The 17664-nt window shown below is 40.2% G+C and overlaps 1 protein-coding gene across 1 annotated transcript in view; it reads right to left on the minus strand.

Moving 5' to 3' along the window:
* Positions 1–6689: 6689 nt before the first annotated feature.
* PRCC (proline rich mitotic checkpoint control factor) overlaps positions 6690–17664 on the minus strand; it is a 31817-nt gene continuing 20842 nt past the window's right edge. The window contains exons 3-7 of the mRNA XM_044673223.1: positions 17010–17597; positions 13388–13483; positions 11827–11970; positions 9126–9191; positions 6690–7184 (exon numbers count right to left, since the gene is read on the minus strand). Coding sequence (XP_044529158.1) covers positions 7098–7184; positions 9126–9191; positions 11827–11970; positions 13388–13483; positions 17010–17597 — 981 coding nt within the window. The 3' untranslated portion in view covers positions 6690–7097. The remainder of the gene's footprint in view (positions 7185–9125; positions 9192–11826; positions 11971–13387; positions 13484–17009; positions 17598–17664) is intronic.

Below are 17664 nucleotides of genomic sequence, written 5' to 3' on the forward strand. Positions count from 1 at the left end.
TCCCACCCGGACATAGGTCTCCCAGCCTCACATTGCTAGCTCCCTTTTGACCAGGGTGGAGTTGAGAGGAGGAACTGAAAGAAAAGACAGACTGGAGGTGAACAATTATCATATCAGGAGAAAATGGGTTATTCTAAGAGTAGAAACCAATTCACACTGAAATGCAATTCAAAAAATATAGTAAGCACCTTCCATGTGCTGAGGACTAGTGTTTGGACCCCGAGAGGGATAGGAGGTGCTTCCCAACTCAGAGAGACACTGAAGTCAGGCTCACACCTATTCTGTTTCAGCTAATAAGTCAAGAGGTGAAGAAGTGAAAAAATACCCCTGAAGTAATCCTATTTCTCCCTGGATTAGCCTGGGCACACAAAAAGAACAGAGGAAAAGTACCACTGAAGGGGGGGGGGGGAGGGGGAGGGAGCCAGACATCAAAAATGAGAGTACATATTATGGAAGTAAATGGGTAACAAAAAGGATGGCGTTTGAAATCTGGGTTCTAAGTCTTCTGTTTGCCACTTAGTAGTGGTGTTACCTTGGGCAAGTCAATCACTTGGAACCACTCTGGTTTGACTATCTCACACCCTCCTAGTAGCTTGATTATCACCTCTGAGGATGAGGCCTAAATCCATGCCTAGCTCTAATCTCTATCCAGACAGCAATGTGATTGTAGTTTTGAATTTGGTCAAATCTGGCTTCAGATATTTACTGGCTGTATCACCCCGGGCAAGTCGCTTAATCCCAATTGCCTAGTCCTTTCTGCTCTTCTAGTCTTAGAACCAATACTTAATATTGATTCTAAAATAGTAGGTGAGTTAATAAAAAAAAAACAAACAGATGCTTAAATGGTCCCCCAGTTTCCAGTCTCGTTGAATTCATCTTTCATACAGCTTCCAAAATAATCTTTCCAATGCATAGTTCTGACCATGTCAGTCTCCTACAAAGACTGTTAGCACCTCCCTATTGCCTGTAGGATAACAGACAAGCACCTTAACTTAGCATCAATTTCCCAGAGTTGTTGTGGGGATTAAGTGAGATATCTGTAAAGCACCTAGCACAGTGACAGCCACATAGTAGATGCTTAATAAAATGGTTATTTCCTTCTTTTCGTGAAGCCTTCTCTGACCCCTCTCTGCCCTCTCTTCAGATTTCTTATAGTTTTGTCTCCATCTTTCTTTGCCCCTGTGGGTAGGGATGCTATATCTATACACTTATACACACACACATATACATACATACACATACCAAGCCCTAGGCTCTAGGGTTCAAATTAGGTTTTCAGCCATTCTCACTAGTTATGTAACTGAACAAATCATAATCTCTCAATCTGAGTTTCTTTATCTGAAAAATGGGGACAATATCTTCAGTACACAGAATTGCTGTAAGGGTTAACCAGGACCATGAAATTCTGCTTTTTAAACCCACCCCTCCCTACCATCCCCAGCATGTATCCTAACATAGCCTTGCACATTCAGGAGTTTAATGAAGTTTTGTTGAATTTAATTGTATCATTTATAAAGGATTACAACATCTGCCTTATTTAGCTGACAGGATTGCTAAGTGCTATAAGCACTTTAAAGAATATATTATGTCTACTCATATTTCAGATACTCAATAACTGCCTACACTTTTCAAGTAATTGCCATACATTCCATGCTCCCTCTCTCTACTCCAAATAAAGTTGTTTTTTTTTTTTAACCTGAATTTACCTTGCAACCAGCACTTTTTAGCAAATATATGTAAACTTCCTCTCCACTTGGGAGATCTTATCAAGGAGTACAGCCATATTTGCACCTACACGTGTGCAATGATGAGGAAGCTGATGGCCAGAGATAAAGGGACTAGCTCTGTCATTCAGCCACTAAATGGCAAGGCCTGGCCCACAACTCAAGACTCCTAACCCCAACCTTTCCATCTCAATGACTTCATTGCTATAGGTGTAACTAATTACTTCACCTGGCCTCAGTTGCAATATTGGCCTTGCAGTTTTCTCCCCTCCCCAAGCAGGACAGCCTGAGAGAGGTTGTGGGTAGATCCCTGCAGGGATGTAACTGGGGCAGTGTACCACCCAGTCCCAGGGAACTGCAGCTGTGCTAGGAGTCCAACTGTGGGACACAAAAAGTGCTGAACAATGGGTGGGGGGAGTGCAGGGGCGGGGGGGTGAAGGGGATAGGAGGAGCATGAATCAGGTAACCATGTTAAAAATGTATATTAATAAATGTTAAAAAAAATTATTAATGGCAAAAAAAATATGTGGATCAATTCTTAATGTATCTTAAAAATGATACCTTTATCAGAGAAATTTACTGCAAAGATTTTTCTCAGTTAATTGTTTTCATTAAAATTTTTAAGTTCAAAAAAAAAAAAAGTGCTGAACAGTTTATAAAGAAAAGAGGGCAGAGGCAAAGCTGCTGAGCTGGCATCACTACATCAGCAAGGTAGGAGCCATACAGGGAGCTGTCTGACATAGCACAGCTGATTCTCACACTTTGCAAGGTGATCTTGTTAAACCTTAAAGTACTATAAAAATGAGTTCAGTTGAACACAATCCCATCCCTCTTTCTGCAGTTAAGCACCTATCCTGGCTCAACCCAACTTCTAGACTTATTTGCTACCTAATGAGAATAAGGAAGGCCTTCCTCTGGTCCAATCCATCCCACCTATTTTGGATAACAAACCACCCCTTGTATTCCCCTTACTACCCTAGATGTTACCCCAGTGACTGAATCTCCAATGTGTTCTAACCTCCAGCTCTCATTAGCCATAACTGTCTTTCCCCTCTTCCCAGCTTCTTCCAGGATCCCCAATACACTTCTCCACAGGCTTATTATTTTTTCCCACTTACTCCATTAGGCAACAAGGCAGAGGTATTTTAAAGACAAAATATGAGAAGGCAACCCTAAGGAAGTAGGGGAAATTCATCTCAGACATTCAGCTCTTATAAATGCTCATTGACTTGATCCCAGGTAAATTATTTTCTTCCCTTCATTCCAAATAAACCCAAATCAACAGTCTACCCCAGCATGAGAGTAAATCCAATCCTAATCTGTAAAATAGGGAGGAAGGTGTGGAAATGGGAATTAGACCACATGATCTCTAAGGTCCCTTCCTGTCCTAACATTTGAAATGTTACATGCACGTGGTACATAGGGGCAGCAGTGGATTGAGAGCCAGGCCTAGAGACGGGAGGTCCTAGGTTCAAATCTGAACTCAGACACTTCCCAGCTGTGTGACCCTGGGCAAGTCATTTGACTCCCATTGCCTACCTTTACCACTCTTCTGCCTTGGAGCCAATACACAGTATTGACTTCAAGACGGAAGGTAAGAGTTTGAATGAATGAATAAATGAATAAAAAGCACATGGTGCACCACGGCTCCTCCTTAGACCTGCAAACAACAGCCTTCCACCTCTTTTTATTTCCATTCACCTCACTGGCAGCCTATCTCAGGGAGATCTGAGCTAAGAGAGGAGCTCAGAATAGTTTCAAGAAGGTATATTTTGGTACAGATGGCAAGGGCTAAGAAAAGAGAAAAGAAGTGAAAAGGAAAATAGAGTTGTTTAAAAAAAAAGGGACAGAGAAGTCACAAGAGGTGAAATTACACACGGTCATATCATCCCTGAATTCATCACCATCACCACTGCCATCTCACCCCCAGTCTTCCATCTTAACAACCGCCGCTGGAGCTATGGCTAGCAGGACCTTTTCATTATCTCCTGGGGGTTATTTTTGCCACATTGCTTGTCTGACTACCAAACTGGGCCCCTTCTCCCCAGGTATAATAATGTCTTCAGAGTGGAAAAGGAAAGAACTTTGCCATGTCCATTTTCCAAGAAAGACTGCAATCCAAACTACTGACTGGTCTTTGTTCTAGGCCAGTGATGGCAAACCTTTTAGAGTGCTGGGCCCACCCCCTCAACCACTCCCCAACACACTCACAGGGGAGGAAGCTCTCCCGTAGAGCTGCTGGGCAGAGGGGTTGGTGAAGTAAGGAATGCCCTCAGTGAGTGTAGAGAGGGAGAGAGGAGTGGCTCGAGTGCTCAGCTCCCCTCCAGCTCTTACACCTGTGAGCCACCCACCTTCCCCTCGTGAGTTCCCATTGGGTGCTGGACAGAGGGGTGGGGGTATGGAAAAAAAATATCAAGCATGGGAGGGAGGGGAGCAGCTCCACCCAAGTCCCTCTGCCTTTCTAGTAACAAATGGGGGAGGGTGGGAGGCTCTGTGCTCACAAAGAGTGCTGAGTGTCATCTTTGGCACCCATGCCCTACGTTTGCCATCTCTGGTCTAGGTCTTTTCTTCTGCTTCTTAAGTAGTATCTTCATTTTGGTTCTTGTAGCTCCAAATTCCCCCCCTAATTTTGGGACAAATTACAAATTACTTCTGACAGGCTTTCAAATGCCTTCTACCAGCTCTTGGCCATCAATTGCCCCAAGGTTTATCTTGGCCAAGCTAGTTTCCCCAACAAACCAATCACCCTTCTCTATCACCCCTGGTCTACACCAATCCCTTTTCTGATGGCGGGAAAAGTCTCACCATCACAACACAAGCTTTCTCCCCATATTTTCATGATGGTCTCAAGAAACCTTCACCAAAAACTTCCCATTTTCAAGCCCAATTTGCCAGGATCAATGTTTCCACATTTCAACTCAAATATGTTCACATTTCGGCCAATGATGTTTTTTACTATTTCCCGTGTTGTTCCCTGAAGTCTGAATGAATTTTACCTTGCATCCCAAACTACTCCCACAACACTGACATTCATGGAACTTCAAAGGCTCAATTATTAAGCAGTGACACAAAAACTATTGTCAATATATTGAGAATTCAAGTAAAGCAAAAAGAATCAATTATTGTGATTTTGAACTTAGAGGTGGAAGGAACTTTAGAAGTCATTTGGTCTAGACATACTGTTAAAAAAAACAAACAACTCTTACCTTCTGTCTTAAAATGGAAACTAAGCATTAGTTCCAAGGCAGAAGAGCAGTAAGGTTTATACAGTTGGGGATAAGTGACTTGTCTAGGGTCTCACGACCAGGAAATGTCTGAGGCCAGATTTGAACCCATGACCTCCTGCTTTTAGGCCTGGCTCTCTATCTGCTGAGCCACTAGCTGCCTCCTAACATACTTTAAAGATGAATAAACTGAAGCACAGGTGAAGTGACCTGCCCAAGCCAAGATGGCATTAATAACCTTTACTTCTCAAAGCAAGTCTCTTTACTTTTCATTTTATTTGTTCGTCTGTAACGTGAGAATAACGAGAAATCGTATATAAAATGCTACAAAAATCATATTAAGTGATAGAGCTGAGTTTAAAAGGGGGTGGGGGAAAGGGCAACAGCCGGGTAGCTTCAGTAGATTGAGAACCAGGACTAGACAGGAGTCCTAGGTTCAAATCTGACTTCACTTCCTAGCTGTGTGACCCTGGGCAAAGTCACTTAACCCCCATTGCCTAGCCCTTACCTCTCTTCTGCATTAGAACCAATACCCAGTATTGATTCTAAGACAGAAGGTAAGGGTTTAAAGGAAAAAAAAAAAAAAGTTAAACAGAGGCCCTCAATTCCTTATCCAGGGTTCCTTTGGTTACTCTAAGCCAGGGGTCGGCAACATATGACTCTCGAGCCATATCTGGCTCTTTTGAGGGCCGACCCCTGATCTAAGCTGTTGCCCTTGGGAGTGAGCTACTCAGGAATGAAGGACTTCATGTGGTTGAGTCTAAAATGGAGTAGCTACAAAAAAGAATTGGAGATGGGCAGAACCACCTAATTTTGGAGGCTTCTATAGATAAATTAGAGCATTTTGTATTCTTTGGGCCTGAGAATGTACTGTGTGTTTATAGACCCAGGGCACTAGGCCACACTGCCTTCACACATGGGGACAGTATGCTCTACAATGCCAATGGATGGATTGACTGCCAGGTAGATAGTGCCTGAGTGCCCCTTATGGAGCACATGAACCTGTCTGGCTCCAAACTGAAGTAGGTCAGATTTCAGATAAGTCCATGATCTTCCTGTAAATGATGAAACTCTCCTCTATACTTAATGAGAAACAGACCCCTAACGTGCCCAGGGATATCACAAAGCATTTGCCTCAATCCTGACCTTTCCATTTTTCACAGATTCTATTCTGGTCACTCAACCTCTCTCCTGACCTCTTCCCAGCTGTCTTTAGAAATTGACCAAAGAATCCTTCAGTCCTGCTCAAACAGTAACTCCCTGTAGCCCACAGGAACAAATCCAATCCTGTGCTTGACCCTTCCTCTCTTCCTTCAATTCCTTTCATACAGAATGATTATCTCTTTGCAATAGCTCATATTTCTGTAGACAAGTACTCTCAAGTATTTATGTATGTACATTGGCTTATACTATACAGCTGACTTGAATGTTGTTCTAAACTCCTAACTGAACTATAAGCAGCTACAGGTTCCTTATATTTAACCTCTTGGGTTGAAGGTTTTAGAATGGTGGGCAGAAAGTTACACTCTATGAACCTTCCTTGAACCTTCTCTCAGTCATCAAGGATTCCTCTTAGGTGACAGGACCAAAAGAGAAGAAACCAATAAGGTAGAAATCCAAGAAGTTATCATAGAGTACACAAGGTACAAACAAATTAGTGGCAAAGAACAACAAATAAAGAGGTGTGGTTCAGAGAAAGGAAACCACACCAGAGGAGGAGGAAGGGTGCAGGGTAAGCAGCTTCTGTCAGGATGGATGTTTTATTTCAACAGATATCTTTGTTTTTGTTTAAAAGACAAAAACAAAAAAAAACAAAAACAAAAAACAAAATCCAGAATTCAACCAGTCATCTCACCCTGTTAGGGAGCCAAGTTCCCAATCTAGAATTCAAGAGTTGTTTTCTGGAAGAGTCACTCGCAGAGTCTTTGCTGGCCCCAAGAGAGATGGAAGCTGCATTTTCTAAGTTTTATTAAGAAAATGAAATCCAATGTGTTCATTCTCAAGAAGGTGATGGCTGGGGCCCTAGGGAAGAAGGTCCTGGACTTGAAACTGCTGGGGGCCCCAAAGGTGTTAGCTAGGAAGGGCAAGTCCAGACCACCTGGGTAAAGGGAAAGATGGGATCCTTGAGGAAATCATCAGTTCCAGAAGCCTAGAATCCATATTTGGCTTGGGTCTGCCGACGGCTGAGCTTGTTCTCTGACCAGGTATTCTTCAGCTCCAATTCTCGCTCCTTAGCCTAAAAAGTCAGGGAGAAAATTTTAGGAAAATATTTAGTGTACTAAGAGTTTTCCTCTTATCTCTAGTTGCTATTTGATCCCAAATTTTCCCACTGTGATAACTATCCAAAGTCTAGACCTCTACTTGCCCAAATAGATGGGAAAATCATACCATGCTTTTGGGTGGAATAGTGAATGATTACTAGAGAGTAGGGAAGATACACAAAATCAGCCAAAAAGGATGACAAACTGCCATCAGAGCAGTCAGGAAAAACTCCATCAAGAATACTCTGATATTCCCCTTAGATGGAGTTAAATCCAAATGAAAAGTAGCCAATTTAGAAATACAATCTGAAACTGGGAAGAAAGTTATTGAGAAGCTGCTACAAGGAGATAAATACATATATAGCTAGCAGAACAATAAAAAGAAACTCTGCTTATGAAAGTCAACTTTCAATCATGACTTACAAGAAAAGCTCTAATCTAAAATAAGAAATTAGATAAACTTATTTGTATGGAATGTGTTTTTGTTGGTTTAACTAAAGATGTTCTGAGAATTCATAGAAATCATGAAAAGAATCCAGTTAAAAGACCAGTCTCTAATACTAAGTAGATATGTGACCCTATTGTGTAAAAGGAGAATGATTAAATTATACTAATTACTCACAAGGTTACTGATCAAAATGCTTTGTAAACCTTAAAATATTATCTAAACATAAATTATGACTAATCATAACAATGCCAAAAGCTATTTACTTTCCTGACCTGTTCCTTGGCTCAACTACTTCTTGCTTCCTTCTAGAAAAGAACAGTATCACTCACCAACTTAAGAAGATTGCCCCTTCTCCATGCCCCCACTCCCCAAAAAAGAAAAGGTCTGACACTTATTTTTCCTGGAAGCAAATGACAGATTTTTTTTTCTCATTCAGTTATGAATTTATGGCTACTGAAATTCTGTAATAATTTATTTTCCCTAATGGTTGCAGGGATAAGACTAAAAATAATGATTATACCAAATGATAACTGAATTAAGGAAGGTGAAAATGAAAGAAGAAAGTGAAAAATATCTGCTATGAATATTTTACTTGAATATAAGCTATCCAAGGAGAGCCTCCCTTAACAATGCTTAGCATAAATTCTGACATGCTATAAAGAACCTAGCATTATAGTAATGGCTGCCATTTATACACTGCTTACAAGGTATACAAAGCACTTTATTATCCCATTTGAAAGAGTTAGAAGACTTATGAGAAACCTGAGTCAAACCCAAAGTTCAACAGAACCATGGACAAGTTCCTTAACCTTAATAATTCTCAATTTCTTTCTATAAGATGGAGACAACACTTATTCTACCCTCAAAGGGATGTTTTCAGAAAAAACACAATCTTAACGTGATATATAAACAAGCTAATCCTGGGCATTCAGATGTTCAAGAGCTGACATAAAGTCACATTCAAAACAAAAAACAAACAAAAGAAGACATCCCAAAACCATTAAGAAATTTAATTTTTTTTTTCAAATCAGATTTACCTGTACAGGCTAATGCTTCTATGTTCCAAAGCGCACTAAAGTATTCATTATGTAAGCATAATTCATTTTTTATATACTAAATATGCCTTGAAAATTTGGACAGAAACTGAATTTTGGAAAATCCAAGTCTGTCAGCTATAGGGGAGGAGTAGATTAATTTAAGGAATTCTTTGAGGGAACCTTTTAGAAAATGACTTGCTTAAGACAAGGTACATATAAACAGGATCTCTTCTGGAGTTAAAAAAAAAAAAATGGGTGACAATTCCAAAGGAAACTATCTCCACCTAGTGGCAAGTCATGGAATAGCTGGAGATTAGTCTAACGACTAATGTTATGTTAGGCAACTTCTCTCCACAGAACCAGATCTCAGGATTCAAATAGTGCCCAAAAGCTATGTGGGTGGGGAGGCTGGGTTCCTTTCCCTTGCTTACCTGGTGAATTAGATATGTGATTTGGTGTTTTCGCCTCTGCTGGCCTGTTGGCTGTTCACCTTTCTTCTACAAGGTAAAGAAAGAAAATGTCAGTCTGAGGAAAGCAGACCTGTCAAAAGATTCCCCCATTCATAATTAATTAATAATTAATTCAAGATAGGCACTTGAGAAATGAGATGCTTGTAGCTCTTGGGAAGAAAATCAGCTGAAAACCCTAGGTCTAAAACTGTTTATTTAAAAAACAAAAAATTGAAACCACTTGGCAGCAAATTCAGGATCACCAAGCACACCCGTTAGAAACATCCAGGATGTGTTGCCATCATATTAGATTTATTAAAGACACCCAGTGGCCTCTTTCTTAAACCGTTCCCAACATACTGAAGTTGTCTTGGACACTCACCCCCAACCCCCCATACCCACTCCTCCATTCCAAACTTGACTATCACTGTTGAGGGCATCATTATCCTCTTTGTAATACAGGTTCACAACCTCAGTGACATCTGCATATCCTCACTAGCTTCTTCCTTTCAGATATTCAAATCAACTGCATTTCTACCTCCACAGCATCTCTCCTGTCATGCTCCTCTCTACTCACAAGGCAGTTACTGCCTTAAGTCTCTCCCCTATGCAATCCATCCTCTACACATCTTGGACACTCCTCACCCAAGTCGACCTGCCTGACACTTATTTCCAATCCAAAACTCTTTGACCAGTTGATCTTTCCTCCTCTCCCATCCTTCTCAGGGCCACAGGCCTACAAGATTTTCTTGCCTCCTTTCTCATTATCCAATCCACCTCTGGAATTGCCCCTCCATTGGGAAGTCTTTCCCATTCCATCACATGAAAACCATTTCTCTGAATTTGTATCCCACAACTATAAGTGTCCTATCCACCTCACCAGCCTCCCTACTTCCATGTCCTCCCACATATCCTCCACAGTAGGTCCACCCAGAGAACTGGGAAGGGGTTCTTCCTAGTTACTAATGAAGCTTCATGTAACAATTACAAAATTAAATTTAGCAAAACTCACTGCTGGCTCTTATTTCTTTTGTTCTTGTAAACAATAACATTGTCCTAGATATGTAAATATGATGTTACTGGCCTAACATCAGTGGATATGCCTTTTCTGTTTTGTTAGTAAATAATAGTGAATTTATGCTGCTCTAACTCCACCCTCTTGCTCAATATGACCTGAGGCATTCAGATGCAAAACAAATGGCTCCAACTAAAGTGACCATCTGGACCTTCCCTGTGTTGATCTCCAATTCATCCAGTGAGTATAGCTTGCTTGTCTAAAGTTTTTTGCGAGTTGCCCCGCTCCCTCCCCCAGAGCAGACTGTGAGATCATTGAAAGAAAGATCTGTCTTTTGCCTCTTTTTGTATTCCCAGACTTGCATTGAGCTTGGAACACAGTAGGTACTTAATAAATGTTTATTGAATGAATGTGCCCAAGAGAACTGAATCAAAACAAACTGGAAGGAAATAAAGCTTATGACCTTGATCTTATTACTGCTGTGCTTGCCTGGGGCTTCCCAGTATTTTCTCTTTTCCATGTTAGATCATAAATTTCTAAATCAGATGCTGCACACTGTGGGGTACAGGAATCATTCCCATTAATGAAAACTGGCACAGATGAAAAGGCTGCAGGAAAGGGACAAGAACCATAGGAAGCATATACTTTGCTACAATAATGGAGGTAATTTGAAGACAGTAGGAAAAAGCATGTGACCATTTAAAAGGAGTTCTACACTGGATTCTGATTCAACAGGGTAGAAAAAAAGAGTGTGAATGTGGGCTGATGGGTATCTGGGGAGGGACAGAAAGTCTAGAACACCTTCCAATAGCTGTGTCTAGGTTGAAAAACATCACTCTCTTATCAACAACAAATTGAACATGAGTTCAAATATTTAATACATATCATCACACTTATAGTTCTTTTCATAATCCCTGCTCTAGTACTACAGGCAAATAGTTACCTACTAAAAGTTCTATGAATATCTGATTGCTTACCATCTAGACAAGGAAGAAGGGGAGGAAAGGAGGGAAAGAATTCAGGACACAAAAAAATTTTTTAAACGTATTTAAAACTGTTTTTACAGGTAATGGGGGGGGGGAGGATAAAATGTTATCAAATAAAAAAGTAAAATAAAAGTTCTGTGAAAACAAGGGAATACTCAGGAAAATGAAACCTTTCCAAAATTGTTTCCAAAACCCCAAAATTGTCAAAGACCCATGTGTACAAAAAAAAAAAAAAGGTTCATTTTATAATGGGAAAGAACTAGAAGCTAAGGGGTCAAGCTGAACAAATTATGGTATATAGATGTAATGCAATAGTACTGTGCCATAAGAAGTTATGAAAAAGGATGATTTCAGATAAAACAGGGAAAAAAACTGATGCACAGTGAAATAAACAGAATGAAAATAATTTATACAATATGAGGAAAAACTATGAAGTACTTAAAGAACTATGGTGAATATAGTCACAATTCCAGAATATTAATGAAGCATGCTAGCCACCCTCCTGATGATCAACTCAAACAAAATGCAGAATGAGACACACATTTTTGGATTTGGATTTGGCAATGTGTTCTAATTAATTATGTATATTTGTTAACTGAGTTTTGCTTTTCCTTTTTCCCCCCCCAGAGTGAGGAGGACCAGCCATTTCCAACAGCTCCTAAAGCCACCCCTCTCATTCTACCTTGCTGAATGACTTCATGGTTTTTTCTTCTGTCAAGGACTTGGTCATCCACTGCTGGGCCCCACTGAGCTGGTCATCCCCTTTGATCTCTACAAAGTTAATCTCCTCCCTTCCTCGGTTCCTCTTGCCCTGAAGCCGCTTGAACTAGGAAAGAATATAAATTAGAAAAGTTACAGATAGGCTATAAAGGAGGGTGAGACAAAGGGTGGATGCAGAATAATTTGGACCTCTTGGATTCTCAATGAGTTTTGTGAACCACCAGTCCCAATTTTCCCCAAAATGTCCCCTACACATAATATCCCCTCTGTCACCCTGCCAAGCTACTTCTCCTTCCAATTTCCTCTGACATGCTACATACTTCAGGAAGCCTTCCTAGATCTAGTGCAAGGATGGATGAGTTAGGTGCAAATATATGAGTCTGCACAGAGACAGTTATATCTAATTTATATTTAATCGAAAAACACCTGAGAACATTTTCAGGATTTCTCCACTAAAGGTTATTTCTCCACAAATTTTGCCTAGTTTTTCTTACTCACTTAGCCTTTACTAACCTAGGTTCCCATATATTCAAAGTATACAGGAAAGAGGGAAGAGATACTGATTTGAGTAAGGGTTGTAAGAGGAGAGCTTTGCAAAAAAAAACCCAACAACAACAACACTAGGTTATGGTTCTAATCATTGCCGTTTGTTGCCCTTCCTAGAAAAATACAAGTTACCCAGTTGGGGCATTGAAGAGAGAGTTTAAAGGCATGAAGGCAGAGAATAAGCCCAAACTCCCAAAAATCTCAGGTGGATCCAAATATCCAATCCAATCACCAATGAGACCACTAAGATAACTTGTGCCTGATCCTGAAAAGGAGATTATCTGGAAGGCATCCTTCCTGAGTTTCTTTAGTGAGGATAATGTACTGGGGACCAACATAATCATGATGATGGTAATATTGGAAAGGGTGAACTCTCAATAGAATGAATAGAGTAACTTTAGATATGAAAAGATAAAACAAAGAGAAGAGAATTTTAAAAGAACTTTTATGAAAAGAGGTAATTTTAGTTCCAACAATCCCAAAATTTCACAGAAGGCAACAATTTCCTTGTCTGAGAAACCCTGAACTATATTCTTCGGGACAGACTATGTGTAATCCAAGTAACAGTTTGGCGAAGTACCAAAGAGGCTGGTCACTAAGGAATAATTTTTCTTAGCTAAAGTAACTTGTGATAATCCACTACAAAAACATAGGACTGTCCTATGTTATTAGTGGAGAGAGGATAAATGTCAATAAATTTATGGGTCTTTTTAAGGAATACAAGGGTTATGGTGGTCTCCATTCCAAATACCCTGAATATGAACTTGAAGAATACAGAGTTATAACTTCCTGCATATGAATTAGGGAAGATTTCCTTCAGGAAACAGCATTTCAAATGACCTAAAAAACACATCTTGGGAGAATATATCTCTGTGAAACAAATCAGCTAAGAACCCCAAATCTCTTTTAGTATCTGTTTTCTACACCCATTGATGGGTCCTAGAGTCAAAATTAATAAAAGTAGTATGTTAACTTACCGCTTCATCATCAATGAAAGAGGCGTCTGGGGTAATCTCCTGGGAGGGAGCTAAGGCTGGATCAGATTCTGGGTAGTAGCCACTACTATAATAATCCTAAAGTCAGAATAAATGCAATTTAATTCAAACATTAAGCACCGAATATGTGAAAAGGACTATGCTAAGCATTTGCAAACAAAGATGAAATAAGAGACACCAACCTTAATCTAATTGGGTGAAGGGGAGAGAGAAAATATATTCATATAATGCAAGGCAGGAAGTGATATATGGGAAAGAGAGATATATGGTAAAGAACTATGAAAAAGTCAAGGAGGGAGGAGATAAAATAGTTGTGTAACACAGGGAGAAGTCTACAAGGTATTTCGAAGGAAAGAAAAGACATAAAGGTAATAAATACCAATACCAACATCCTGGACCCACGTACTTAGAAACAACTTATTTTATCATTTAAATACACTATATTCTTTTAGATCTCTATACAAAGGGACCAATGATTTTCAAGAACAAGGAACCAAAGACCAGATCATCTTATTTTTACCATATTTTCATAGGATATTAAGTTGGTAGGCACTCACAGAGAGGTATCAGTGATGTCAAATTCAAATAGAAAGGGGGTTGAGGGGAATAACTCAACTATAAAGGTTCCTGCTGGCCACATACTGACTCAGAAAACCACATATTAATTTACATTTATATTTTATTGTTTTTTTGGCTGCACTTAATGTTGTACGTTACAACATTACAACAACTTAATGTTGTAAGCTGCTTGTCTGACACCTCTGATCCAGCCTAACACCATCATTTTACAAATGAGAAAACAGACAGCATGGTAAAGTGTTTTATTCAATGACATACAAGTAGTAACAGAGCAAGGATTTAAAGCGAGGTCTTCTAAATGCTTTTCCCACTACACCATCCTGATATTGCCTTCAGAAGTACCCATCAACCCCATGCTCCTGAGAAATATACCTTCAGCAGAATGTCATTAGATAAAATATGAAAGATTTTTAGAATTGGAACTTTGGAGGCTGTCTGCTTCAGCCCATGCCCAGAAATTAATTCCCACTATGATACACCTAACAAACTTGCCTCTACTGGAAGACTTCCAAAAAAGAATAGGGAACCCACCCACTACCTCCTGAGGCAGCCCCATTCTACTTACTGAAAGCTCTAAAAGTGAGCAAATATTTCTTTATATCAAACCTAAACCATCCTCTTTACAACATCTATCCACTGTTCCTAGTTCTGTCCTCTAAATCTAAACCAAACGATTTTAATCCTTCTTCTCCATGACAGTCCTTCAAATGTGTGTCCTCCCTGAGCCTTCTCTTCTTCAAACTCAGTATCTGCAGTTCCTTTAAACAATTCTCATGTGTAAGGGACTCAAATTTTTGCTGCCTTCCCTAGATATTTTCCAACTTTCAACATACTTTCTAACTTGTAGCATACAGAAATGAACACAAGATTCTACAGGTGTGACCTGACATGGGCAGAGTATAGTGAAAAACTATCATCTCCCTAGCCCTAGATATTGACTTCACTAATATAGCTCAAGATCATATCTGCTTTTCTGGTTGCCATAGCACACCATCAACTCATACTGAGTCTGGATCAGCCCATTAAAACCTCTAGATCTTTTATATGACAAATTGTTAAGTATGCCTCTGACTATTTATGAAGTTAATTCTTGAACCCAAATATAAGACTATTTTTATCCATACTAAACTTCATCTCGTTTAATTCAGCTGAAAATTTTTTTTTTTTTTACCCTTGTACTTTTTGGTGTATTGTCTCATAGGTGGAAGATTGGTAAGGGTGGGCAATGGGGGTCAAGTGACTTGCCCAGGGTCACACAGCTGGGAAGTGGCTGAGGCCGGGTTTGAACCTAGGACCTCCTGTCTCTAGGCCTGACTCTCACTCCACTGAGCTACCCAGCTGCCCCCTCAGCTGAAATTTCTAACCTGCAAAGATCTTTTTTTATCCTGTCCTCAAGGGCATCACCTATCCCCAGTATTGTGTCATCTGAAAATCTAGTAAGCATGACATTTCCTTCTTATATCTGCATCCCTTGCAGTATTCATCACACAGAAGATGCTACTCACTTACTGGCTGATTAACCCATCCTTTTATGCAACTCTTGACACAAATGTTAAAAGCACAAGCCAAAGATCCCTAGGAACTTCCATTGGAAACCACCTGCCAAGGTGGCATCAGATTATTAATGATTACTCTTTTGGAAGTAGTCATTCAAAAAGTTCCAGATCTACCTAATTATACATTCATCTAGCTTACATCTCTCTAGCCTTTACACAGAAATCACGCAAGATGCTTTATGAAACACTTTATTAAAATCTAAATAATTCTGCCTAAAGCATTCTCCATTTAGTAACTGTCAAAAAAAGAACTAAAGTTAGTCCAGTGTGACCTAGGCTGTCTTTTTTTTTTTTAAACCCTTACTTTCTGTCTTTAGTAACAACTCTATGACAGAAGGGCAAGGGCTTGACAATTGGGAGTTAAGTGACTTGCTCAGGGTCACACAGCTAGGAAGTATCTAAGGCCAGATTTGAAGCCAGGACCTCTCATCTCCAGGCATGGCTCTCAGTTCACTGAGCCACCTAGCTGACCCTTAGTGTGTGTATTCTTGATGAAGTTACAGTTGCTTTTGGCAATTATCCTTTGATTACCCAGTTATTAAGTGTTTTTGTTGTTCAGTCATTTCAGTTATGTCTGACTCTTTGTGACTTCATTTAGGGTTATCTTGGCAGTGACTCCACCTACTGTGCCACTTAGTTGCCCTATTAAGTAATACAGGTATTATTTGAATTCTGGCCTAGCCCCTCTGGTCACTTCCACAAGTCACAGAGTTGTATAATTCAAAGGTCTCCCTTCAAAGAATATATACCAGACTGGTGCTAACACACAAAGAAAAAAAGAAAAAGGAACCTTTCTGGCCACAGCCAAGTTGGAGAGTCACAGTCCTCATGAGCTACTCTCTCCTTGCTCCTGGAGCTCCCCTAACTCTTACTCCTACATGTTTCCTGGACAATCATTCATTTTAAACCAAGAATTGAATAGAAAATGAGGCTCAGTAATATACAAGAAACAAAATTAGTAGGTGATTTCTTCACTTTACAAAAGCATCTGCAATACAGTGAATTTCAATACAAGCTTTTCTAATACACTTTAAAAATTAATTTCCCCTAATCAAAGGCTGCTCGGCATAATGGATAAAGAATCAAAACTTTAGGCCAAGAATACTTGGGTTTAAGTCCCACCTCCAACACCTATTGGCAATTTTCTATTGTCGGTTTCCTCATTTGTGAGTCCTCTACACCAATCAACCACAGGTGTAGATCTCACCCAAGTGGTGAGCCTTTGCTTCTAAAGGTACTAGGCTTGGTACATGGTCCTTACTGGTTAAAAGACTCTAAGACATGGAGCAAAATTTAGCCAATGTTAACCTGAAATTTTTTATCATACTTATTATGGTCAGATAAATGCAGTAAAACTGAAATCCCAGAAAAGTTTAATTTAACCAAAATATATCAATCAGAGCAGGATCTTGAATACAGGCTTCAAAACTATAATATACTATAAAACTGTCCCAGGTCATTTCACCTACCTGATAATAAACGCCAGTGGCATTAGCGTCACCATATGTAGGGAACTGGTTATAGGGCTGACTGCTGTAGTCCTCCCCAGGCTTAGGCACCCAAGGAGCCCCACTTGAGCCAGCCACCATCTTGAATTCAAGGGGAGCATTGGCCGCATCGTCCTGGAAGGTGGGATCTGGCTCTGTGCCTGGGGGTGGCTCTTCAGAGGCAACAGGGACAGGGTAAGGGTATGGCTCAGCTCCAGGAGGCTCAGCCTTGTCTGGAAGGGAGAAGAAGTTCTCAGGGGCTACTTCCTCATCACTGTCATCCTCCTCTTGCGTGATCTGTTTTGTCACCTGTAGAGCAGCACTTTTGGCAGCTGCTTTGATGGCTGAGGGCGATGGGGTAGTAGTGGTGGCACCCACAACAGGTGTAGAAGAGGAAATAGAAGAAGCAGATTTGGTCTTGGGGGCTGGTTTGGAGAGCTTGGTGTCAGCAGAGCCATCGGTGGGTTTTCGAGAGAAAGCATAGGGCAGGAGCAATCGGTTAGTCTCTTTTGTGGTCAGGTTTTTGGGTTGGGGAAGCAAAGCTGATAAACCTGTCCCTTCACCAGATCCCTAGTAAGCCAGGAGAGAAATAGGACAAGTAAGGCTTTGAATTTTCAGTTCATCAACCCTATTATCA

Source organism: Gracilinanus agilis, chromosome 4 (assembly GCF_016433145.1).
Source record: "Gracilinanus agilis isolate LMUSP501 chromosome 4, AgileGrace, whole genome shotgun sequence".
Classification (NCBI taxonomy): domain Eukaryota; kingdom Metazoa; phylum Chordata; class Mammalia; order Didelphimorphia; family Didelphidae; genus Gracilinanus; species Gracilinanus agilis.